The sequence below is a fragment of the Heterocephalus glaber genome, unplaced genomic scaffold (assembly GCF_053883595.1).
Source record: "Heterocephalus glaber isolate CG9 unplaced genomic scaffold, H.glaber_assembly_v1.0 deba00000546, whole genome shotgun sequence".
In the NCBI taxonomy this organism is placed as follows: Eukaryota; Metazoa; Chordata; class Mammalia; order Rodentia; family Bathyergidae; genus Heterocephalus; species Heterocephalus glaber.
This window is the reverse complement of record NW_028258147.1, coordinates 329,404-355,216: the sequence shown is the minus strand read 5'-3', so window position 1 is coordinate 355,216 and position 25,813 is coordinate 329,404. Positions and strand designations below refer to the sequence as shown.

General features: G+C 51.5%; 1 protein-coding gene across 4 annotated transcripts; it reads right to left on the bottom strand.

Annotated features, from left to right (window-relative positions):
* Positions 1-11,967: 11,967 nt before the first annotated feature.
* Positions 11,968-25,495, bottom strand: Ghrhr (growth hormone releasing hormone receptor). 4 transcript variants are annotated; one of them, XM_021237629.2, is made up of 14 exons: positions 25,141-25,495; positions 24,837-24,905; positions 21,651-21,753; positions 21,401-21,508; positions 20,635-20,732; positions 19,323-19,420; positions 18,483-18,612; positions 17,258-17,411; positions 16,950-17,010; positions 16,391-16,460; positions 15,540-15,631; positions 14,876-15,005; positions 14,340-14,403; positions 11,968-12,639 (listed from the first exon to the last, which is right to left on the bottom strand). In XM_021237629.2, exons 1-14 carry the CDS (start codon positions 25,195-25,197, stop codon positions 12,629-12,631), a joined length of 1,245 nt encoding a protein of 414 aa, XP_021093288.1. In that variant the 5' UTR covers positions 25,198-25,495; the 3' UTR covers positions 11,968-12,628. The 4 variants fall into 4 exon arrangements, with proteins under 4 accessions (XP_021093288.1, XP_021093286.1, XP_021093287.1 ...); XM_021237627.2 differs by having other exon boundaries at positions 14,340-14,381; positions 25,141-25,487; XM_021237628.2 differs by lacking the exon at positions 14,340-14,403 and having other exon boundaries at positions 25,141-25,491.
* Positions 25,496-25,813: the final 318 nt, after the last annotated feature.

The window sequence follows — 25,813 nt, the reverse complement described above, 5'->3', positions numbered from 1 at the left end:
GTTCATAATGTCAGGAGGGGCTGTGTTCAGGGACAGGGTTCCATTGATGTAGGGTTCAGTGTCTTCCCTGGGGAGATGTGTAGATTCCCATAGGCTTGTATCCCCCAAAACAGGACAGGCTGGAGTGAGGGAGGGACTGTTTATGTACTCAGGGGCTTCTTTCTGCTGTTCTTTACACCAAATTCCAAATGCTGAAAAGCAGAGGAATAATGATCATGCATTACCCATCCCCACTTAGCCACATAGGGTCCAAAGAACCTGCCCTGGCCAGTCTTCCTGACCTGGTGTCATATACCTCTGCTGCTCAGAAGCCACATCACAGAGCCTCTGGGGGATGTCCTCTCACAGGTGCCAGAGGGACATGGTGCCTCGAAGGGCATGGGGAGGGGCAAATTAGCCAGTACAGCCTTTGGCACATAGCAGATGCTTCCCAACCAGGAGAAGGTTGCCTCTCTCTCTCTGCAGCCCCTTGGCCCAAATCCCATCCCTGTCCTCCCTAGAAGTCCCAGCTCCTGGCAGAGCCTCCTCTCAAGGCCTCTTCTGGGTGCTTGGCTCTGTAAACAGGTCTTGCGGTGGCAGCAGCCTTAATTCTAGTTCTGGGCTTGGTAATTTCCCATGATTACAGGCCCTGTCAGTACAGCAAGCACTCCAGCTGCTAGGAAGCTAGAAGGCCTCCACAGGCCAGGTCCAGCACATGCACACACATGTGCCTGCACATTCGGGAATGCACGCTCTGTCACATTCACACACACATGCACCAGGACCCCACGTCCTCCGCCAGGCTGTATGGTGCTGCCTGGGCCAATTCTGATTCCTACTTGGGGGAGCTCTCCACACTCACACATGTACAGACCCCGTCCCTGTGGCAGTTGACAGCTCTGTCAGTAAGGAGAGGGGCCAGGGATAGGAAGACAAGGGCTCTCACCAACCCCACACTTCTGCCACAATCTTCCTTCTCTGCCTCATCTGTGGCACCCAAAATTGGCCTAAGAAAATGAATTGTTTGTCTTTTCTCTCTTGAGAGCTCCTAAGCAGTGTGTGTGTGTGTGTGTGCGTGAAGTGAGTCAATTGGCCAATATTTATTGGCCATTGCTCTGGTTTGGATCTGATGTGAGTATGGTCCCCAAAGTCTTGTGTGATGGAAGTGGGGCCCCCAGGGTGGCACTGTTGAGGTGGTAGAATTTTACTGAGGTGGGACCTAGTGGAGATTATTGGGTCATGACTGCCCTTGGGAGAAATTAATGCTGGTCTCCCAAATTGGGTTAGTTCTCTCAAGAATGGGTTATTATCAAATTTTGCTCTTCTAGCTCCTGCTCTTGCTTCCTGACTTGCCCTAGGATCTCTCCCTCTCACAGGTGCTCCCAACTGTGATGCCATCTGCCATGTTGTGCTGTAGTCAAGAGGCCTCATCCGAGTGTAGAAGATGCTAGTGACATGCTCTTGGACCCCTAGAACTGTGAGCTAATTAAACCTCTTTTCTTTACAAATTACTCGGCCTTAGGTATTTTGTTACAGCAACACAGCGCAGGCTAAGACATATCAACTGCAGATCTTGACCATGATCCTGTTCAAAGCCTGTTAACATGGAAGTAACTAAGACAGTGAGAAGATCAACTATAAACATGAAAATATGTCAATAACATATAGTCAATCCTCAGTCACAGGTCTCATATTTGTGAATTCACCTGCTCTCTAAACCCAAACTAAATATTCACAGAATTTTGCAGTCATCAAATATTTGCAGAAGCATAACACACACATCCTGGGATGAGGTCAAACAAGAGGATCCTCTGCCTTCTTGTTCCACTTTCCATACTGTAAACAAGTATCCCAGTCCTTGTTTACGTACCGTAAACAAGTGATCTATTTAGCACCATATTTTTGTGCTTTTTTTGGTGACATCGCTATTTCAAATAGCCACCAAATGCAGAATGAAGTGCTGTCAGTGTCCCTGAGTGCAAAATATCTGTGATGGGCCTTACAGAGAACACAGACGTGTGGATAATCTTTGCTCAGACATTAGTCATTATGCCCGCAGACATGAGTTTAATATTAACAAACCAACAATATATGTTAAACAGGATTTTTATAACAGGGTTGTGTACTGATCAGTTGACAAAAATGTTGTAACACAGGCTCATAGGAACCTCATCCTAAATTTCCACTAAGAGCAATAGCTCCATATTTGCTAATTCAGTATTCATGGTGACTGTAGAACAAACCTACCACAAATAATGAGACTTGACTATAATTATTACTAAGTGCCATGAAGAAATTAAGGCAAGGGAACATGATAGTGACAGTGAATGATGTTCCTAGGCAGTCAGGACACACCTCTCTGGGAAGGTGACATTGGCCCTGAGTCTGGGTAAGATGGAAGGTGGTAACTATGGGGGTAGCTGGGCATGAACATGGAAGGTAGCAGTTGGGCTGAAATCAGCAAGAGCTCAGAGGATCAGGAGACAGCAAGAAGAGGGTAACCAGAAGTCAGCACAGAGGAAGAAGGTGAAAGATGAGATGGGAGAGATGGGCTGGCCCAGGGCCCTTGTAGGGTGCAAAAGGAATTTGGGTAGTTTGTTTTCCTGGTGAGATTGGACAGCAGAGAGTGACAAGATCTGCTTTGTTCCTGCTGCATGAGCAATGCCCTGTGAGGGCCAAGAGGGCTGGAACATGAGTTCTGCTGAGGGAGCCGTGAGAGGTGTCACCTGGGGTGGCAGTCACAGAGCTGAAAACCTGGTGGGAGGAGCTGGCTAGGGCCCTGGGGGACACCTGCGGAGCAGAGGAGGGGCCAGGGTAGGCCTGAGGTTTGGATGGAACCATGTCTTAGGGTCACTCTGTGGGAGATCACCAGCTGAGGTTACTGCAAGTCCTACACAGCTGGCTTTCTGACACAGGATTGCTCTGAATTCTGCTAACCACCGCTTCCTGTCCTGCAGGTCACCTCTTGTGCTCTAGCAACTCAAAGCAAACCTGGAGAAACATTCCCACACATGGATATTACATTGCTGAAACACCTAGTTCCTCACGGAGGACAATGAGCCCTTCCCTTAGTTCACTTCCTCCCTGACCTTTCTTTTCTCAAACCCACACCCCTCTGCCTGTCCCAAGAGGACCTCACTGCCACTCTGACCTCCAGCTGCTCTCTGACATTTGACCTCCACATCCCTGACAGCCTGAGTCACTTGCGTCTTTGTCCTCTGCATCTACACCTGCAATGATAGGGCTGGGTCTGTGGGTCTCCACCCTGGTTGGAAGTGTGAGGGACACCGGAAGACCCAGGGGACCCGAGTCTGGGTCTCTGCTCCTGCAGGGCCTGAGAGAGGACTGGCAGGATGTATGCGGTTAGGGTTAGGATTGAGTGACAGAGCAAGGACTGCCAAGGACTTAGTTGTGAGCAATTGCAAGGCTGGATCTTGTCACAATTGCAAGGCTGGATGTTGTCAAAGCTAGGAAATCTGAGTCTAGTCTGTGTTGAGTCAGAGGTGTATGAGGGGTTTGCTGCCACAGCCTCTGCACAGTGCAATCCTCTGGGCTGAGAGGCTGAGCAGGCCCTGGTGAGAAGCAATGGCAGGGCCCTTCAGGTCTCCCAGAGGCTCCCAGGCTGTTTTTCTCCTGTCATAGGACTCCACGGGCACTGGATATCTAGAAGGCAGCCATCTGTCCAGAAAGATTCAGAGCTCTTCTGTGCCAGGGCCACACCCAGCAGAGCCTGGGCCACACTGGCGCTGTGGCGATGCCACAGCGGCCAGCCTTTCCCAGCCTCGTAACCATGGGAATGTGTGTGGGGCTGCGGGCTGCTTATGCAATGCTTCTCAGGGAGGGAGACTTGCTGGCCCCAACCTGCTCCTAGGGATGCATGCAGGGGAGCCAGAGCTCCAGCAGAGCCTGTGAACTTGGGTGACGGCAATCCACATATTACCCCCATGAAGGGGTCTGGGAGGGGATTCATCAGGGGGTTACAATGCACCCAAGGGAAAGGGAGGGCAGGAAAAAGAAAGTGTGAGGGTGGGGTATGCAGAGGAACTCCAGAAGGGAATTTTAACAGACGGGGGAGGCTAGCCATCCTCATGCAAGTGGAAAGCTCCAGCCACCTCTGGCTGCCCTGGGACCCAGCTGTTTGGTATCAGAGAGACCAGACAGTTGCCTAACAGGCTGTTCCATCGCCCACAGCTGGAGGCTGGGGCCTCCTGAGGGGAAAGATGGAGGACAAGAGAGCTTAAAAGCCAGCCAGAAGAGCAAAGTTCATGAGAGGAGGCAGCCCCCATGAGTGAGCCAGACAAACTGTCAGGGTCCAAAGTCTGGATCTACCTGAAGGCAGCCCTCTTCCTAAGGGTTCCAGGGCCTGGGCCTCTACTGGCCCCAAAAGTTGGAGGATGAAGCCATTGTGCTGGACTGGATGAACACATGAGGGTCCAGAAGCAGGAGGTTAGGGCCCTGTCTGTCCATGGTCCCTGATGCCTGCCCTCGATCCTCCCTACCCCTGGCCCTGTGCTCTTCACTCCACAGCACCCCTACCCCTGCCCAAGCACCTGCTGGCTTCCCCAACGCACAGGAGATGCTGGCTCCAGGTCCTCCTTGCCTCTCTTCCCCAGCCCTCATCCTGGGTGGCTGCGATGCCCAAGCAATGCTCCATCACTGACTGGCCTTCCAGTCCCATCCTTCCCTCTCAGGATCCCCCTGATGCCCTGGAGGCACGTTGCCCACCCCCATCAGGAGCCCAGGCCTAGAGTGAAGCTCCCTGCTCACCACACCCCCTCTCTTCCCAGCTCCCTCTAAGCACTGCCTGATCCTCGTCCTACCCCATCAAGACCCTCTGACTTGGATCTCATGAGTACCACACAAGTGCTCCTTTGCAAAGATAAAATCCCTGCACCCTGTCTTTGGGTCTCATCCATCCAAAATAAGCCAACTCCCCCTCTCCGTAGGTTTCCCCTCCCCCAGGAAGCCACATTATTCTACATTTGCATTCTGGGCAGAACTGAGCCATCAGCACTACCTGGTGACTGCCCTGTATGTCTTGCCTATTTGTTCTGCCACCTGCTGCCACTAGCATTTCCAGTCCTCTTCATGCTCCTCAGGACCCCACTACCCTCCCCTCCCTAACCCTGAGGAGCCAGGAGCCTTGTCTCAGAGGTGAAGATGGGAGCCAATGGCTGGTCTCCCTCTACTGCCTACCACGAGACCCCACCCCACCCACATCAGCCAGCACCTTCTGGGCAGAGAACTTATGCCCCAACCCAGGTCCTGGGCAACCTCTCCTTACTGCCCACAGCCCCGAGTTCAGTGGCTGCAGACTGCAGCTTAGCAGCATTTATCCATCCATCCTCTCAAAACCAAACAAGGCCACTCACCACCTGGACCTCCGATCCCCTTCCAGAGAAGCCTCAGGTAGAGACTGTCCCATGTCCCATCCCACTTTCCTGTGGTCCATTCACTTCTCACCACCTTCCCGTCTGGCTCCCATATCTATCCTCTGCCAAATCTGCTCTTGCTGCCAGCCATGGCACCAAACCCCGGGGATGCGTCTGGAGCCTCTTCTTAAAAGGCTGCTTAGCTGCACACAGACATTTGCTAGCTTCTCCTTGTCATGCTCTGTGTCTGGCCCCCAAGATCCACAGTCATCTGGTTTCCTCCCACCTCTCTGGCTGCTCCTTCTCAGCCTCCATGAGGGCTCTTGCTCCTCAGTTGGATTTGGAAATATTTGAATCCTTCCTGGCTCAGGTTGAACTCTTGCATGCATTGCTCCTCACCTGGGTGGTCTCACCTGTGCCCCTGGTATTGAACACCATCCATATTTCAACAATCCAGAAGTCCATTCCCAACCCAATTTTCTTAGCTCCAGCTGCTCATTGGCATCCCCTTGGATGTCTCCCCTGCCACACTGGACATTTCATCTGTATCCCACTGAACATCTCCTTTGTGTCCAGTTTGTTATATCACCTGCATCCCACTGGACATATCACCTGCATCCCATTGGACACCTCAACTGAGTACCACTTGTGCATCCCAAACTGAAAGTACCGAAACCAACTGGTGTTCTGTCCCCTAAAACCTGCTCTTTTCCCACCTTTTCATTCCAGAGAGCCTCCTAGAAACTTTTTTTACCTTATCTATTAATTCAGCATCTCTGTTGCATCTTTCAAATCTGTCCTTATCTTTTCAACAACCATCACCCTAGTCCTAGCCTATTTTTGATTTCTGTTTCCAGTTGCCATCTCTGCCTATAGTTCAGTCTTTTTTTTGGCGGGGGGGGGGTGTACTGGGAATCGAACTTAGGACCTTGTGCTTGCAAGGCAGGTGGTGGCACCACTGAGCTAAATCCCTGGCTATAGTTCAGTCTTCACATGCCATCCAGAGGTATTATTTGAAAACTGTAAGTTCATTATATCACACACTTCCAACCACTCTTGGGATCAAACTTGCTCAGTATAGCTTTCCTGGCCCTGTATGACACAGGTGCAGCATGCATGTGGGAGGCTGGGAAGCTAAGCGCCGCCTGCAGGCTGGAGTAGGCAAAAGCCTGAGTGTGTATTCAGAGGCCCCCGTGGTCTCAGGTGATCCTCCCCTTTTCTCACAGATCCATCCACCATAGTTTATTTTCAGTTCCCCCAGATGCCACGCTCCTTCCTTTGAACATGCCCTTTCCTCTACCCAGGCTTCACCTGGCCAACTCATACTCATGGCTCTAATATCAGCTTAGCTATCCCTTCCTCTAGGAAGATTTTTCTCTTCTCTTTTTGCACTCCCAGACTAGGTTTGGTCCTTCCGATTCTTCTTCTCTCAATACTCAACTTCTCTTCTGTGCACCTAAGGCCATTCTGATGCACTTGTCTCAGTGGTACGTTCACTCTCTGAACAGCTCTGTCTCCAGCTCATGGAAGATGAGTGAAACATCTGTCAAGTTTGTGACTGGCCAGCAAGTTCTAAATGTCCCCCCTACATCTGAGGAGCTTTCCACACAATTCCAACCTTGCCTAGAGTGGAGGTCAGAACTCACAGTCCTAGCCTTCCCTGCAGGCAATAGGCAGGGTCACCACCAAGGCTTTGTCCATGGATGGCAGTTCTGTGGGATTTGGGTTGGAGAAGAGCAGAACGAAGAAGCCGTTGCCAGGTGGATCTGAGATTTTGGGAAATGTGGCAGTGGAGGAGTTTGGCTTTTCAGGACAACCATGTGGCCTTTCTGGCATCCGGTCCGCACTATTGCTGAAGTGAGCAGCTGGGTGTGTAGTGAAAAGTGAGAGTCGGGCTTTGGCCACATGACTCCCTGGAGTGGGCCGTGTACTGCTCCCAGTTGCACTGCCTCTGGCCTGAGCTCTGGCCTCCTGGAGGGAGCCGAGCCACAGTTATATACATAAATATATCACAATTTTTATACTTATTCATTTATTTTATTTTGTTGTGTTTTTTTAACTCAGGATCTCATGCATGTTAGGAAAGTATTCTACCACTGAACTACATCCCCAGCCCTAAAAAGAGGTTTATGATATGCTACTGGCTCACGCGGGAGGCTGGGCAGCCAACTGTGAGCTGCAAGCTGGAAAGGCAAAGGCCTGAGTAGTGTATTCAGAGGCTTGAGAATCAGGAATGCCGAAACCCAAAGCTGCAGCTCAAGGGTGGGTAGAGGAAGCCAGAGTCCAGCCTTCTTCCAGCCTTTTGTTCTATTCAGGCCCTTGACAAATGGGACGGTGCTCGCCCTCATTAAAGAGGGGCCTCTGCTTTACTCTTCTACCCATTCACTCGCTAATCTCTTCCACCTACACAGACACATCTAGAACTAATGATAAATACCTGTGGCCCAGTCAGATTGAAATTTACCTTCACACTCTAGTCACACCCTAAGCCCCTAGAGAAGGACTACATTCCAGAGTAGTCTGCAGCTGTGTCCCCAGACTCTAGCAAGACACCTGTCATCTAAGCAAAATTTAGCAGTTACTTACCCAGTGAAGGAACAGATGGGCCGGCAGACCCAGAGCTCTACCAGAGGCGAAGCCATGAGAGTCCCGGGGAGCGTGAAGCCTCAGGCGGATGCCCACCAGCCTCCCATACCCTCCCTTTGAGTGTCACCCCCAGCTGAGGGCAGCCACGTTCTTGCTTCCTGTCCAGCTGGTGGGGAGAGGCTCTTGGGCAGCTTGGTCCATTGTGTTCCAAGGCCTATACCCCAGCCCTCGAATCCTCATCCCGGAAGCCTTTCCTGCTGCTCCTGCCACCACCATGCCCTGTCCTCAGCTCCTACATCCCTGGGACACCTGTTCCTACTCTCACCCAGGCTTAGGTTGCACCCTGGGATCATCCCCACTCCTGTAGGCTCCCAGCACAGAAAGCAGCCCCTTACTTTTATCTCACCTCACCTCCCCGGAGTGAGGAGCCCAGCTCCGCTGGAGGGAAGTTGGAATCCTTTAGCACCTGAGGGAGGCTTCTGGGAAGAGGATGCTGAAGTAGGGGTGGGAAACTGTTCTCCTTACAAGGATCCAGCATCCCAGAGAAGCCCCTGTGTCTCAGTCTTGCACTGTCTCCTCAGCTCTCAGTTTGCTCACCGCTCCTGGCTCTGCAATGCTGGGGTCTGAAGGGGATCTGGGCTGTCCTGTTTCTCCCCCACATCTAGGCCCCTACTGACCAGATGCCTTCTTCCACCAGCTCCTCAGCCTGGGACCCAGGACTCTTCTCCCCACCTCCAGTGTCAGGGCCTCACCCAGGGTGCAGGTCAGCCTGGCCAGAGAACTGGGCTGCAGTTCATCTGCCACCTGGTGGCTGACACGAGCTTTGTTCTTCACCTGCCCCACTGCCTGCCATCCAATTCTGACCAATCCTTCCCTCTACAGCTGTGGAAACTGAGGCGCTCAAGGAGGAAGAGTTTGCCAGACGGGGGACGTGCCGGAAACAGGCATCTTGGACAGACTCCCAGTTCAGGCATTCTCATCTGGGAAGAGACTAGAGAAGTGGTGGAAATTTGAAGCTCTTGAGTGAAATCGGAAGGAACAAGAAGGAGACTTGCAGCCATGGGTGGACCACTAAACAAGGGATGGATATTCACAAAGCAAGCTCTTCTGCCACTATTGGCACCAAAAGTAACTGCCAACACTAACCAGCTGCTAGTTAATATTAACTCACGCTAACCACTGACAAGCCACGACTACTAGCTAACATTAGCTACTATTGCTAACTAGCTAGCCACTACCATTAACACCTCTAAATGCTAACACTAATTGCTAATTAACACTAATCTTTAATTAATCCCTAACATTAACTAACACTAACCACTAACACCATTATGTTAACACTTCTACCAACCGTTAAAACTCAGAGTAGAAAAGATGAGTTTAACGATGATAACAATATTGACATTTTTTTCAAGAATACACGAGAGCAACTTTTCTGAGAGCCGATGCACATCATGTGCATCGCATTGGCTCAAAAAGCCCAGGTGTAGGGGAATTTATTCTGAAATTCTGGTAGTTTATGCTAAAGTTTTTTGGAGTGTACATGAAGAATTATATGCAAGGAAGTTTATTATCACAGCTATCTACTTAAAAATAGGGATCAAATTTCACCAATAGAGGGTTTGTTAAATTAGTACTGGTAAAGGAAAAAATATTATACAAACTTTACACATTCTGGGGCAGAAAACTTTCTACACGTGTGCCACACAGTGTCCATTTACTTTTTTAAAATATCAGCTTTATTGAGATATCGCACATACCATAAAATTCACTCTCCCTCAGTGTACAATTCTGTCTCTTCTTGAAAATTCACAGTTTGTAGCCATCACTACTGTCTAATTTTAGAATATTTTATCACTTCAGAAAGAAATCCTGTACCCATTAGCAGTTTGTCTATCCCAGACATTTCATAGTAATAAAATGGAATCATACATGATGTGGTGTTTGTGATTGTTTCTTTCACTTAGTACAGTATCTTCCAGTTTGTACATGTCACTGTAGGTTTTAGTATTCCATTCCTTTTTATTATGGAATTCCCATTCTGTCATATGGACATACCACATTTTCTTTATCCATTTTCTTTCATCTGGCCCTCAGTTGATGAGTATTTGGGTTGTTTCCACAACTTGACTATTGTGAGTAATGACGTCATGAACATTTGTATGCATGTTTTTGTGTAAATATATGCTTCCCATCCTCTTGGTTAGATCCCAAAAAGTGCATTTTCTGAGTAAATCAACGTTTGGCTTTTTGAGGACCTGCCAAGCATTTTACCACTGCAGCGGACCATTTTAGGTTTCCACAACAATTCATGAGCGTTCCAATTTCTTCACATTCTCAGCAGTACTTGTTATTTTTCCATTTGTTCCATTTGCACCGGAGGTGTTAAGCAGCATTTCATTCTGGTTTTGATCTGTATTTTCCTAAGGATGAATGGTGTTGAACATCCTTTTACATGCTTTTTGGCCATATGTAGGTCATGCATTATTTTTAAGCATTAAAAACAAGATGCAAACTTACAAATAGATTACGACTTCAAGATGTTTCAAAAATGCGGAGAAAATCCCTTTTAGGAAACAAAAAGAAATATCAATGATGAATGTTGCAGGGTAGTATGATTACGGTTGATTTTTCTTTTCTTTTTAAATTCTTCCTATATCCTTCAAATGCCTGCGAGGAATGTGAATTACTTTTATGGCCAAGATAAAGGAAGGAATGCACGATGGGTTTTCAAGCCCACATTTTGACTCTGACATTTGTCTGACCAGGCAGGAGTTAGGCAGCTGGGCATCACGAGTAACAGTGTGACCTTGGGTTTCACATAACTGTATCTCCCTTCACAGGAACCTTCGTGAGTGTGAGGGAGGAGGATGTGCCTCCGCCTCTACCACACACACCCACACATACACACACGTGCACCAGCAGCCTGGCTCTTGTGCTCATAGCGCATAAGAAAGGAAATATGATCTAGGCAGGCCATGGAAGATAAGCAGATCCTTTATGCAGAAAAAGATCTCTGGGACAGGAGAGCTCAAACACGGTCCAGGGCAAAGCAAATGGCACCTAGCTATCAGCCCAAATGGGCATGGGCGTGGATTTAGATTCTCAGGGTAGCAGGGGGAAGGAGGAATGTTAAGCAAGGTTGGTGTAGCTCGGGAAGGCTTCCTGCAGGCAGGAAGAATGGAGCAAGACACACCTGCTGTGGGTAGACCAAGCAAAGGGCAGATTTCATTCTGACCTGGTGCCCGTGGGCTTGTTCTCTGTACTGAGATCCTTCCACCCCATCAGTCAGTGAACTGGTGCCCCCAGACAGCGCCTGGCTTTCTTTCTCTTCTCTCTTGTCAAAGGGAAGTGGGATGGGTGGTGCTGCTGTGTCGCACCAGGCTGGGGGCAGCAGGCAACAGGCTGGGACACAGGAGGCACACAGCGGGGAGGACATAAAAGAAGGAAAGGCCTAGAGTTGAGAAATCTCTACCCAGAGGAAGACAGGGAAAGAGACTCAAGTAATTCCTAGAAGAACATACCCACAAGGCTAGCAGGCACCCTAAGAGATGTTCACACTTGTCCAACATCAGGGAAATACAAATGAGAACAGCAATGTGCTGCCACTGTACGCATGCCACTGGCTTGCAAACATTAACAATCTGGAAAAATACCAAATGCTGGGGGCTGTGGGCACTGGGGAACCTGAGAGCTGCTGGTGGGAGTGCTGATTTGCAGCTGCTTTCTGGCAGTGCTTGAACTTATCACGTCATGAGAGGTATGACTGATGCTCCAGGGTAAGTGCTGGAGGAAGACTTGTTCCACTGGCCCATAAGGGACACACAGATGGATGTCTACCTAGAGGGAGGGGACAGGTAACCCATGGGGAATGGCACCATGTGGCGCATATGCAGTCAAAACAGTGGACCAGATGTATACACAGCAACATGGGAAGAGGGATCTCTTAAAAGCACAATGCTAAGGAGGAAATGTTAGTAGCAGGATGAGGCATATGACGGATAGCATTTATATACATTCAAAACAGACATATGAAACACTTCGCTTTTATCAAAGGCAAAAAACACAAGGATTCACATTAAACCCATTGGCTTGTGTGCCTGTGGGAGGAGGGGAATGGGAGTGGAGGTGGGGACCAAAGAAAATACATTTTAAAAATAAATGAGCATGAGGGTCCTGACAGAGACTAGTGATGATAATACAGCATGAACCAAGGTGATAGATGCAACTCTATCAACTGGAAGTCCAAACAAAAAATGCAGATCCATCCCTTCAGAAGAGCATTCACTCACTCAAACGTGTCATTCATGTACAAGTTTATTGACTCCTCCAGGCATTGGGCTATAGCCCTGGACCCAAAGAAGAGGACCTCAGTAAGAGACACAGAGTAACCAAGGGAGTCAGAAGATGGCATACGCAGACATAAGCCAGCTGCAAAGTCAGGGTGGCAGCACCGCCCCTGCCCAGAGCTGGGTAGCAGCATGGTGTGAGGGCTCCTAGACTCTCTTCTCCAGACGGCGGTGGGCACCATGCAGCTTTCCAAGCCCAGGTGCAAGCTCCAGTTGTGTGGAGTGGCCTAGGACACGGATGTCATCACCTTGGTCCCTACATGAGAAGGTACAGTCCACTTCGTACAGGTCCTTCGTGCTGGCAGAAGTTCAGGGTCACGGCTGTGCCACTTGCGTGAGATCTCAGTCCTCACCTCCAGAGACAAGGAAGAGGATGTTAGGAAGATCCCATTGCCATTCACTACTCAACCTCATGAGGCTGAGGGGCAGGGAGGGGCTGTGTAGGAAAACAGCAGACAAGAAATGCCATGGTTGTCACAGGCACTGACTGCTCAGCATTGTCTACAGAGGACACTACTTCCTCCTTCCTCTGAGAACATTTTGCCATTGTCTTTCTTTCATTTTCCTTCCTTTCAGTACTCTTTTGTCTGAACCCAGTTAATCTCATTTATGGGTACTTTCTTGAGTTCCTGGGCAAACCTCTACTCTGTCCCCCTGAATGACTCCGACCTCCCCCTCCTTGGGGGCTCAATTCTGTGAGCTGAGGTGTACCCATGGGGAATCTGTCCAGAGGACATGAATGAAGAAAGGGAAGACCAAACTTCTGTCTGAGGGACTACAGTCAAGAAACCAGAAAGCAAAACTGCCTGGGGAAGAAGGAGGGGGAGGTTGTATCTTCACATCTCTGCAGGGTTGTCGGGGACAGAGGGAGTCAGGGGGCTGCACCCACCTGACAGAGCTGAGCTGGGGCTTTAAGTAAAGATAAAAGGGAGACAGATTCTGTTCACATGAAGATGATCTTCCTACAGCTGCCCCCGAACAGGAAGCACTAGTGGGAATAGTAAACTCCTTGTCATCAGAGATATGTAACCATCTGGTCTCCAACACTGCTCCCTGAGGTGATTCACTTAAATGTCCTATAGAAACTCCTTTCCCAGACCCATTAGCCTCACCTTGGCTTGCTCTTGGAAATTCCCAGGCCCATGACCTGCAACGCCCAGGCACTGCAGTTCTGTGTCTGCATCCCAGAGCCAGAGAAGGCTGCACAGGGCTCAGAGAGGCTGGTCTGGGAGTGCAGAGAGTCAGGAGGAAGGGAGCAAGGGAGCGAGCGGTCAGGGACAGAGAGGGCAGGTGAGGCAGGGAGCAACACTTCCCAGTCAAGGTTTAGGGCAAGTGTCACTGGGTCTCCATAGAAGGCAGAGCCCTTGACAAGTCTATGGCCACCAGGGGGAGCCATGACCCTGCTTGTATGCACTGTGAGGGCCTCCTCATCTTGTCTCTGAGCTCCATTCCCCCACTTCTCTGCCCAGAGCAAGATGTCACACTGGGAAAATCCATGGGGTCCTCTGCATGGCCTTCCCTTTCCATCCACCTGCATCTTCCACCATTCCACACGTGCCACAGTGCTTCTACTCTGTGCATTCATTCTACCTCCAATTCTGCTTGGTCTAGTCTTTTTGTCTCTTTCTTCTAGGATCTTTCAGTTTCCAGTGCTGTGCTTTGGGTCTTCCTCACTGCCTCTGAATCGGACTCTGTTTCCTAGCTCCCTGTATGCCTACCTCTGATTGTCTTGGTTCCTCCATCTCTGTTTGCTCTCCCTGTACCTTCCCCAGCAGGCATACTCCCTCCCCAACTCTCCCTTGAGCCCTGAAAGATCTCCTCCCACCTCTTGACAAGTAGACAGTAGAACTTGGCTCAGAACAGAGGAGGGATGGATAAAAGATGTCTACAGAAAGCATTCGGGTTTTGCTTGATCCAGGAGCTCAGGAATGATACCCACTAAAGATTGAAAGAATGGAGGATGACGAGAGCCAACCTGAGATGAGAGAGGGGGCCTTAGGACTGGTGGCAGGGGGAGCTCCATGAGTTAGGGAAAGCAGAGAGAGTCACACACCTCTTGGTTGAGGAAGCAGTAGAGGATGGCAACGATGAAGCCCTGTGGGACCACAGGAAAAACTCTATCAGAATAGTTTGACCTGCCCTCAAGGTGTGCACAGGCTTTTTACTGCCTTCCCATCCACCCCCAGACTGTGGCTTAGGCCAGGTCTTTGTGAAAAGAAAATTCAGATACATTAATCACTATGCCAGATATATTGTCTTATGTAATCATCATAGTAAGCCACCCAGGCCTATACTGCTAGCCTTGTCTCTCTTTCTTTGTTTCTACATCTTCTATCAATGAGTGCATTATTCAGTACATAATAGGTGCTCAGTAAAGGATGGATGGATGGATTGATGGATGAGTGGATGGATAACTGGATGGCTGTGTAGGATAGTTGAATGAATAGAGAGATAGCAGGATGGATGGAAGATGGACAGACAGATAGTTGAAGAGATGGATAAATATTAATAGTCCTCACCCAATTGTGAAGTTAGCCAAGACCTCCCACCTAAGTACCTGCAGGGAAAAATCACCTGTGTGGCCCTCACCTGGAAAGATCCCAGCCCCAGCTCCAGGGGGAGCCGAATGCCCAGGCCAGCATCATCAGGCAGAAAGTTAAAGATAATGTAGTGAATTCCAAACAGTGGGATAAGGAGAAGCGTTGACTTCGACAGACGCCTGAAGGGAAGGAAAATCCCCACAGGCACCATCAGTTACACTGTCCAGCACCTCCACACATCTACCCTGAGCATCAGCCACCCCAGAACACTCCATCCTTCCACATTTCCCTGGCCTTCCTTGCTATGGACCATCAAATTTTGTCCTAGTTTGTTCCAAATACTGTGCATTTTTGAAAGTCTAGTAGTTCAAAGGCCACTTTCTCCTGGAAGCTCTCCCTGAATACCTCTGTCCCTGATCTACAAGGGACCTCCATTTCCAGATCCCTGTTGAAACTGGTGCAGCTCCTAGCCTGTGTGGCTTGGTCACTGATGTTTTGGAGTCCCTGCCTTTCCCACACTGTCGTCTCCTGGGGGTCAGGGTCACATCTAGCCTCTCTAAGGACATAGGGAAGAGGATGGGGTTGGGGTCATAAATGCCTGCCTGGTGTGCGACAGAAGCACATTGAATCATTTCCTCTATATCTCTTCCCCTAGTCCTTCAACACACACACACACACACACACACACACACACACACACACACACACAGTACCAGTACTGAGAGTGCGGGTGCTGGCTGCCTTGTGCGGGCTCCAGTTTCCTCAGCAGGATACGGATGATATTGAGAAAAAGACCAAAGTTCACCTAGAAATGAGGTGTGGAACGATGGAGAGCAAGGGCCAGGGCCAGGGCTTGCCCTAGGTGGCCCCAGCCACTTTTGGGGAACTAGAAATCCCAAATCCTTGAGCCATGGGAATGTGCTGGCGGATGGATGCACTGATGGTTGCTCTAAAACAGTGAATCTATGGCATGTGTGCCACAGAAAGCTGTTTGTATCACTAAAGCTCTAAAAAGTTCACCATCATTGCTCTAGAATAACATAGCCTGAGACTTGGAAGTCCCCCATGGGGACCTTGGAGGGCAGAGGAGGGCTCAGGGAACCCTCCTTCTTCACCCTGGGAACAAAAGTGAGAGGGTCAGGCCTCTCCACCTGCCTCCAGACACCAGTCTTCTCTTTCACATGTCATGCCTATCACTGAACAATTGCTATGTTGACAAAAATCCCCATGTACACGGAGCCATACAAGGCCATGCTCATGGCCTCATGTTCTGAGTGGGAACCAGGTAGGTGCAGGATTCCTCAACTCCCCACCCCAGCTTTTCACTCAACAGTGCATCCGTCAACGGGAACTGAGCCAGAAGGCCCAAGTGTGAGTGGAGCTCACCGGGGTTGACCAACAGGGTCCTAAGGCTGGAAGAGGGCCGCCTGGAGAATCAGCAGACCAGGTGAGCCCGGGTTTCCTGACTCCCAGCCTGGATCCTGTTTCCTGTTGTGTGAGGCCCTTCTACAGACTGAGGGAGGCTGGCTGAATAAAGCAAAGGACGCTGGCCTCAGGCACTGACCCCAACAGAGAGGACGATGGGCCCTTTGATGATCCACCAGTAGGGGGAGCTGTCGTCTAGGTCCCAGCACCTGGGGAGAGGACAGTCCACGGCTGAGGCCAGCCTCCCTTTCTGCAATAACCAACCCCTTCCCTCTCTGCGCCCAGGCTCCTCTCCTCTGTGACCTTCACACCTTACATCTCATTTCACCTCCCTCTAGCTTTATCTTCTGTCTCACCCACATAGGCCACCTTCCAATGGGAAACCCTAATCTATGCTGGGCTCAACTTCTCTTCTCTAAAATCTGTCTGTTTCCTTGCTGGCCTCGCACATCCTGTATTCCAGAGGACCACTGAGGGCTTCCCATCCCCTCCCCATCCTGGCAGCCCTGACAACCCCCCCTCCCCTCCCCGACCTGTGCCTGCCCCTGCTGAGCTATCTGCAGGCAGCCCCCTCCTCCACCTCACCAGAGCTGGAAGTTCCTCCTCTCTTTCCAGGCTGGAGAAAAGTCATGGTGCCTGGCCATCTGATCTAGCCCCTGTCCACCAGGTATGGTGGTAAGGCAGCTGCTAGGACTCACGCGACATCCTCGAAGGCCAGCTTGCAGCCCACCCAGGTGCCTGTGCATAGCACGGGGAGCCCTGGGCACAGAAAAAATTTGAGTAAAGCGTCTGTTCCTATGGCTCTGAGATCAACTCCCTACCTCCCACTGCTATTGCCGGCCACACCGGGACTGCAAAGGCAGGACTAGCAAGTCCTTAGGCAACACTTACCAAGACAGTAGGGTTGTAGCCCATCCCCTCCCCTCTCTGGGCCTCAGGGCCACCACTAGTGACATGAAGGCCCTCCCTGTGAGCTCCGCAGGCCTTCCTAGCCCTCAGTGCTCACCCCAGCCAGCAAGAACCAGCCACCAGAAGGCTGTCCTGGAGCTGGGAGATGTGGAGGCCAGGAGGCAGCTCAGGTAGACAGCTTCTGCCAGCAGCCAGCTGAAGTTGGTCATGGTGGCAAAATGGGAGGCAGCCACAGAGACCTTGCACAGGACCTGGGGGCCAGAGACCTGGATGCTTCGTTACAGCCCCCAACCAAGCCTTCCCCTACCCCACTGAGACCCTGGACCTCTAGGCTCCCTCCACCTCCAGCCAACTCCAGGGGCCTTCCCCAGACCAGATAGGGCAGTAGAATGCAGTGGGTAAGAACACAGATATGGGATCTCGATAGCCTGGGTTCAAGCCTATCACCTATTAGGCATGCAAACCTCCTCATATTTTAGCGTTCTACCTGTGAAAATAAAAGTTCCTGGTGCCTATATCATGGCTCCATCACTGTGGAAACTCTGCATAAGCACTGCTACCACTCATCTGCCCTTTCACCCATCCTTTTGGAGCTATAATGACAGACCATGGATCCTCCCACAGCTCAGAGCTGCAGACACCCAGAACAGGACTCATTGTGCATGTACACATTTGCTCACCTGCACTGTGAGCAGCAGCATGGCCTTGAGACCTGAAAGCCCAGGGTCTGACCCAGCCCCTCACCTTGCCTGCTGCCCCATATTTACAAAACTGGCCTAAAGGCATGCTTTTGTCCTGTAAGACTAAAGGAGATCATATGTGTAAAGCACTTAGCATGCTTCCTGGCACATATATGTGCTCAATATACTCAATTATTAATGCTTTCATTAATTAATTCAGGTCATCTGTGCATTTGTTCATTCACTGATTGGTTCACTACAAGCCTACTTTGGGCTCAATTGCAAACAGCGGAGTAGGTGCTCAGCCTCCACACTGCCCCATCCCTACTCTCCCTGCTTCACCTCTGCCTTCATGACTTTCTATCTGGTGGCCACGCTCCAGGCTCTTCTGTCTTTGAGTGTCTTAACTCTAATCTCAAGTCCTTCCTTCTGGCCTGCACATCGCTGACACCGACCTAGCTCTACAGCCACTTTCTCTCTGAAGCCCTTCAGGTCTCCCCAAGCCCTCAGCTTCCTCCACCAAGAAGTCCCCAAATCTATGCATGTGAGGGAGCCCAGGGCCCCACAGGATGGCACAGGCACACCTAAGCCTGTCATCTGGCCTTCTCTCCTCCACTACCCCTCCCCCACCACGGCCTTTACGGTGGAGAAGCTGCAGTGCTCTGTGTCGTTGTGGAAGAGGGTAGCGTCCTTCAGGAACACGGCTCCTGCCTTGAGGATGAAGGTGGCGAACAGCTGGGTATGGATATAGTTCCGAGGACAGTGGAGCCTCCTGGAAGGGTGGGGAGAGATGAGGGACAGCTGGCCAGCAGGGAGAGGGGCTTCCGGTGCCCTCAAGAGGGGCCTGGCTTGGCTGGGCTAAACTGAGCAGGAGGTAAGTGGAATTGAATGAAAATGAATCAGATCAAGCCAAATCAAATGGAATCAAGCCCAACTAAATTGATCTTGATTGAGCTGGCCTTGACATTTTAGCCTTGCTGCTCGGCTGACTAGCTGTTGTCCTGGGCTCTGGCAAAGAGTCAGGAGCAGAGGAAACCACTCATCCTTGCCACAGGAGTTCCCCTTCTGGGGCTCTGGGGCTGAAACAGGCCCTGGGTTATCAGAAAGACATCCCCACTGCAAGCAGAGGCCTTCACCTGCCAGATGTGTGCTCAGACTTTGAAGACTGTAGAACCGTTAAAGCAAACAGTGGTCTGAGGATTAGAATAATCAAGAAGGGCTGGGCTTTCACTTTGGGGAGATAAACGTAAGTGAGGGAAAAGCCTTCCAAGAAAACAGTGTGAGCTCTAGGTAAGCAAAGACATGGCTGTAGGATGAGTTTTTCGTGTGTGAAGAGATGGTCTACATGTTGGGGGAAAGGGCAGACATGGGCATGATGCCTAGACCCGGGAACCTCTTAACTATCCTGGCAGAGTCACACTTGGTCCTCCGGGCGATGGGGAGCCAATGAAGGTTGCTGAACAGTTGGTGAGGATGGCAAACCTGAGAGCAACCAGGATGGCAATGGCCACAAAGAGGGCTACAACAGAGATGCTATGGCCCATGGTGTAGATGATCTTCACAGTGGAGAAGTAAGATTTCTGGGGAGAGTAGACAGAAGAAAGTGTCAGCACTGGGGGAAGGGAGACTTGTCAATCAAGCAGGAACAGACTTTGCAGCCCACCCAGCCTCTCCCCAGGGCAGAGGTGTCTGTGGGCAGCACTGGAAGCACCGTGTGAGGGAAGCTTTTGCTCGAGACCTGTCTCCACCTGCTCTGCTGGGGCCTGACGGATGGAGACGAAGGGCATTGCTGCTGCTCATCCCTGGGGAGTGACAGAGCCCAAGAATAAACTAGTCGTGCTTACTGACATCCAGCTCACTTGCCAGCTTGGGAACAAAACGTCCCGCACAAACGGGATGGCCAAGACACTGGGGATAGCCGCTAGCGGGCAGGGAAAAGCTCTGTCTGGGCCTGAATTTGGGGTTCAATCCTGGCCACCACCTGGCCCCTGTCCTCACTCTCCTGCCCCCTCAGCTTCAGTCTCCTCATAAAAGAATGGCCACACTCCTGCTGGACCTCTCAGGGTTAAGGGGAAGAAGAAACAGGGCTGTGAGTGTGCACGTGCCTGCCCAAGGCCCTGCTCCTCGTGCAGAACAGGAGGTGCTGGCTGGAGTCAGGGTCCCTGTGATCTCCGTGGGCCTGAGTCACTCCCTTGCCCACATCATGGCTGTGGTCACTTCCCCATAGGCTGAGGACCAGGGAAGGGAAGGATCTTGCCCAGTGCAGCCTGCAGCCTGGGTTTTCTGTGGAACCCTTTGGCTCCCTGCCCTAGAGGTCTAGGCATGAAGGGGTTCACCAAGGAGGTGGGAGCCAGCACATCTCCCATCCACCTTCTGCCTCCCTTCTCTCTCCAACAAGGTGGCCCATGTGTCACCCTGGAGCAGTTAGCAAATGACCTCATGGCACCAGGCACTTTAGCGCCCTCTGTTGGATGACTGCCACCCACCCTCACAGTCTGGGCTTGGAACCCAGACTTTCACACTGACCTATATCCACAGTCTTTTCTAAAATTTTTTTGAGACAGTCTCACTCAGTCACTAAATTGCCCAGTTTGAGCTTGAATTTATGATTCTCCTGCCTCAGCCTCCCAGAGTGTTACAGATATGTGCCACCATACCTGGCTACTGCTGTAATTCCAACTCCATGGCTAGAATGGAAATAGCAGCCCATCCCCACTCCCAGTTGTGCAGTCCATCCATCACTCATACAAATGTCCATGGCAACCCCTTCTCCAAGATGCCCAAAGCCTTTTACCTCCTCAGCCAGCAACTCCAAGGGCACAGGGCAGGCCTCGGGGTAAGGTGGGAAGGGATCTGACCACCCTGTGATGGTACAATCCCGCTTCACAGCCCCTGGGGGAAAGCAAGAATCTGGTCACCATGGTTCCTCCCCTCTCTCAGGAGGGGTAGAAGGAGTCCTGGACCATAGCAGGGTTTGCACAGGCAGTCCTTGGTGGAAGAAAGAGTGAGGCGCTCTGAGGGCCCAGTCCTGATCTAGCCCTCTGAGCCACACTCTGGGGCCTTCCCTCTCCAGCCTCCAAGTGCCCCCTGTTAACAGAGAGAACCATTCCTTGAAGGGCAGAGAAATGGTGAGTTGATCTTCAGCATCCTAAAGGCACCAGGAAAAAAGGCAGCCCCTCTCTGCCCTGGAGGGGCACTGCCCCCAGATACCCAGGCCAGGTAGGTAGGCCGCAGCAGGTGCATTTGAGAACCCAGCCAAACCCAGTCCTCCTCCACCCTTGCAGCCGGGCCTCCTTCTACCAGCTGCAGAATGGCTGGCTGGTGCCAACCACACATCCACTATGTTTGTGCTCTGCTCTCTGATCCTCCCCATGTCAGATTAGTGTCTTCTTCTTGTCCAGGAGCGGGCAGGGGTCAGGGTCACACCAGCAGAGGGGAGGCTGGCATTCAAATCCAGGTCTGCCTGCCTCCAAAGTCAGTGATGTGCTCTCTAGGTTGTGCCACTACCCCAGGTGAAGCTGCCTCGCCTCCCCACCATGCGCACAACCAGGACCTCTCACCTGGCTCTGAGCTGAAATGAGAGAAGAAATCTGGGCAGGGCAGGGTGACCCACTCTCCAGAGGCTGTCGCTGGCCAGCACAGCAGCCCATCCCAGGTCCTAGGGCAGCCTGGATGGAAAGATGGGAGACACAGGGGTAGCCCTGCCCAGGGGACCAAGGGGCCGGCTGGTGGCTGGCCCCATAATCCGAGAGGTGAGTCTGGAGGAGAGAGCGAGTCGGGGATGCCAGCACACCCTCTCAGGTCTCTTACTTAGGGAGGTGTTGGGCAGCCCCTCTGCCGCCTGCAGACATGAACTCTCGTCCTCTCGAAGCCGGGTGAGGAGGTCACATTCTGGGTGCACATGTCCCTGCACCTGCAGGAGGGTGAGCAGGATGAGCCAAGCCAGCTGAGTGCTCCCTCTGGGCTCTCTGCCCACGGGGCCTGAAGACAGAGACAGAGCCTGATTCATTTCTGTGCCCCGGTCCTAAGCACAGGCCTGCTTCACAGTACTTACAGGTCTGTCTCAAGGTCCTTCAGATGTGTGGAAGGAAGGAAAAAAGGGAGTAAGGGAGGAATGGAGGGAGGAAGAAAGGAAGGAAGGAGGAGGAGAGAAGGAAGGAAAGAAGGAAAAAAGGAAGGAAGGAGATAAAGAAGAAAGGAAGGATAGAAGGAAGAAAGAAGAAAAGGAAAGGCAGGCAGAGGTTTGAGCAGATGCTTTTCCTTTTCATCTCATGGAATTACTTTCTGAAGCACATTACACAAATTCTCCTGAGCGTCTCACAACAGCTCAGCGCCCGCAGTGCCTTTCCCCTACCCTGCATTACTCTCCCATCCTGCACTCCTCACCCTGGAGGCAATTCTGTTTAACTACCTTGGCAGACAAGATAATGGCCCCAGAGATTCTGTGAGCTAATCCCTGAAGCCTGTGCATATGTGACCTTGCATATTCACAAAGTCAAAAGGACACTGCAAGGGCCGGGGATTTAGCTCAGTGGTGCCAACGCCTGTCTTGCAAGCAGAAGGTCCTGAGTTCGATCCTCGGTACCAAAAAGAAAAAAAAGGACGCTGCTGATATAAGCGAAGAATCTTGCTGTGACTCAATGTTATCACAAGGGCCTTATAAGAAGGAGGTGAGAGGTCAGAGTCAGAGAATTAGATTTGATGATGGAAGTAGGGGGAGGAAGGGAAAGAGGTTGAGATGTAATGACACTGCAAGCCGAGGAAAAGGCAAGGAAGTGAATTCTCTCTTACAGACTCCATAAGGAACACAGCCCTGCCAATCCCTTGATGCTAGCCCCCTGAAAACCATCCCAGACTTTCAGGGGCCTGCAGGCAAAGATGCGGGAGTATATGCGTAGGTTAGTAAGTGAGGGAGTGCATGGATGAGTGAATACATGACTGAGGTGAAGGAGCAAGTGAATTTGATGTGCAAATGGATGGATGGACAGGTGGATGGATGGGTGGATAGATGTGTGGGTAGGTAAATGGGTGGGTGAATGGGAGGGTGGATGGATGGATGGATGGATGGATGGGTAGATGGATGGATGGATAGGTGGATGGATGGGTGGATGGATGGATGAATGGGTGGATAGATGTGTGAATAGGTAGATGGGTGAGTGAATGTGTGGGTGGATGGATGGATGGGTGGATGGATGAGTGGATAGATGTGTGGGTGGGTAGATGGGTGGGTGAGTGTGTGGGTGGATGGATGGATGGGTGGATGGATGGATAGGTGGGTGAATGGGTGGGTGGATGGCGAGATGGATGGAGATGGATGGATGGATGGACAGGTGGATGGATGGATAGTACATGAGTGAGGTGCTGTATCAGAAGGGTGTGTGGGTAGAATGATGGATGGATGAATAAAAGGATAACCGTCTCCATGTGTGGCTTAGCAATCATGAAGGATTATAGCTTTAGGGGCTTCCCAGAATCTGGTGCTACCCAGGGACCACAGGGAATGATATCTGGAAACTGGACAGCAAGTTGTCTCTCTGGCAATATTTCTGAAGGTGTGCCTCATAAACCAACTGAAGACCAACAGGAATGGCACCAGAGATACACAGAGTCCTGTAGAGGACTGAGGACTTGGCATTTCAGCAAATTCTCTAAGAAGCTGGGAGTCAAAGATAGGACTTCTAACACCTCTTCCTCCTACTCCCCCAGCCTACAGGAAAATGAAAACTGAACAGAGCACTGAATAGGTGAGAGTGACTTTCTTATACAATCAGCCTGATTGTCACCCTGTGGGTTTGGAAAGCTGTGGCCTCTGTCCTTCACTCTATTGTCTGGGAGCCCCATCTCTTCCTGGATGTGTTCTCAGGGACTGTCTGGGGGAATCACTAAGCCCAAAGGAACTGGCGCCCCAGTGAGGAGCCTCCACCTAAATGACAGGCGCAGGATCCCTGCACTTCCTAAAAGAGGGGAAAATTCAGGGAGGCTTGAGAGCCCTGGGATGTTTGGTCCCAGAGGCAGCTGTCAGGTGGACGGTGTAAGGAGGGACAAAGAGATGAGGCTGGAGGGATGGCCAGACATCCAAATGCTCCTGCTGAGTCACCCCCATGCTCATGTCAATCTCTACCTCCTCCGGAGGAGGGACCCATCACCGTGGATGCCTGACCTTCCTGCCTGTGATGCTGCACATCTAAGGGCTCTGTGGGGCTAGAGCCCACAATGGGAGATGATTTGTTCTAGCTCTGGTGTTGGCACCAGCACCCACTGCTGGGTGGCCCCACTGACCTGAGGCCCTCTGCGGAACATGGAGCTTTTGCTGTAAGGTACACACAGAGGAGAGGAAGGGGGTGGGCAGTGGAAGATACCTGCGTTGCACCCTGTACCCAGTCCTGAAAAATCAGACCCCATTTACTATACAGCCTGGTAAACAGATCGGATTTCCTCTTTTTGTTCAAGAGACAAGGGAGACTCAGGAAAGGGAAGGAATTTGCCCCTGATCACACAGTTTCATGGCTCCAGGACTCTGGCTTAAAGCCTATGCACCCAGGGTGCTGGGAGGGGTACTTTCCCCAGGGCAGAGCAGTGGGGGTAGAAGGAGATCTCCATCAACATGCCCTCCCCGTCTTATGACTCCCTTCCTAGTCCCTGTTGTCACCTGCAGTGACCTGGAAAAGCTGCTGGGAGCCTGCAGCACACAGGCTGTGCCTCTGTCTTGTACACCTGCTGCAGTGTTCCAGGCCTCAAGCTTCTCCCACCCAGGGCATCATGGGAGGAAGAGTGGTTCCTCTAAATGCACAGCGGGAGCAGCTGGTATCCACTAACTACTCAGACCTACTCAGGCTCTGGAAACATTTTCAAAGGAAACAGCCAAATTGATGGTGGTAGAAGAGTCAGAGGGGGTAGGAAGGCCCTGAGACCTTTAGCAGGGAGCTTGTGGCAATGGTTGGGCTGCATGGCTTAGAGAAAGAGCACATGAGTGGGAAGGAGAGGGCCTGACCATACCTCCCCATTGCGAGGCACTGTCTCAGGCCCCACAGGGTCTTCATGGGCCCCAAAGGGTACAGCCAGGTCCTGGGGGAAGCACCAGGAAGGTAAGATCAGCTTAGCTCCAGGAAGAACACCTTAACAATCAGAGCAGAATTGCTGGAGGAGGGCAAGGGAATCCTGCAAGCCATAGCTGGCCACCCACTTCATGACTCTCATGCTGGGGGAGGACAGTGGGGTCTCCAGCTGGACCCCTGAATGCCCTGTGCCTCCCAGACCTGGATCTGTGGAAGAGGCTGGAGGGTCTGAGCTGGCTACTCACGGCTCCTGGTGGGCTCCACAAGCAGAGGACACAGACACCCCACATCCAGCTGTCCATGGTTGTGGCTGAGCAGGGGCTCCCTCGGCCAGAATCAGTGAGGCTTGGCTTGCTTCTCTCCACCCTGTCCCCTGCTGCTGTGAGCACACTGTCTGGTCTGCCTTTCCTCCCCAGGTGGCTGTTTGCATAGGCAGGAGCAAGCAAAAGGGACACACCACTAAATATTCACCAGGATGGCAGCACACTGCCCAACTCAGCCTGGCCCTGGGGTGGGACTCCATGTCCTCAGCACAGAGGGGCTAAGCCTCCACCCCCAGCCCCTTTCACTCTGCCTCTAAGTACAGAGTGTCTCCTGACAGCAAGGACCCAGAGCCCAGGGAGGTAACAACTGCAGGACTTCATGCTCCAGCAGGTCAATATTCTTTACCATGTGGTTCCCTGAGCCAGCTCTTTGGTGGCCTGCACTGGAGAGTCCTGCCCCCACCTGCCTCAGAATGACAGGAGCTCAGAAAATGGGAAGAACACCCTGGCCCACCTCCAGGAAGCCCCCATGTTGGTTGGTGCTCCCAGCCTGATCCACAAGGCTGGCAAGGTGAGATCAGAGCTTGGGGACCCCAGCAAAGATGGGACAGGTGTCAGTGAGGACTGGAAAGTTGGAATGAGCTGTGATTACTAA

Excerpts from the sequence above, each read along its gene's own strand:
- Ghrhr (XM_021237627.2), bottom strand. The coding sequence starts at position 25,197 with ATGGACAGCTGGATGTGGGGTGTCTGTGTCCTCTGCTTGTGGAGCCCA. Across the intron at positions 24,906-25,140 it reads TGTGGAGCCCACCAGGAGCC|GACCTGGCTGTACCCTTTGG; the intron begins GTGAGTAGCCAG and ends TGCTTCCCCCAG. Across the intron at positions 20,733-21,400 it reads TCATTTCAGCTCAGAGCCAG|GGGCTGTGAAGCGGGATTGT; the intron begins GTGAGAGGTCCT and ends GCTTTCCCCCAG.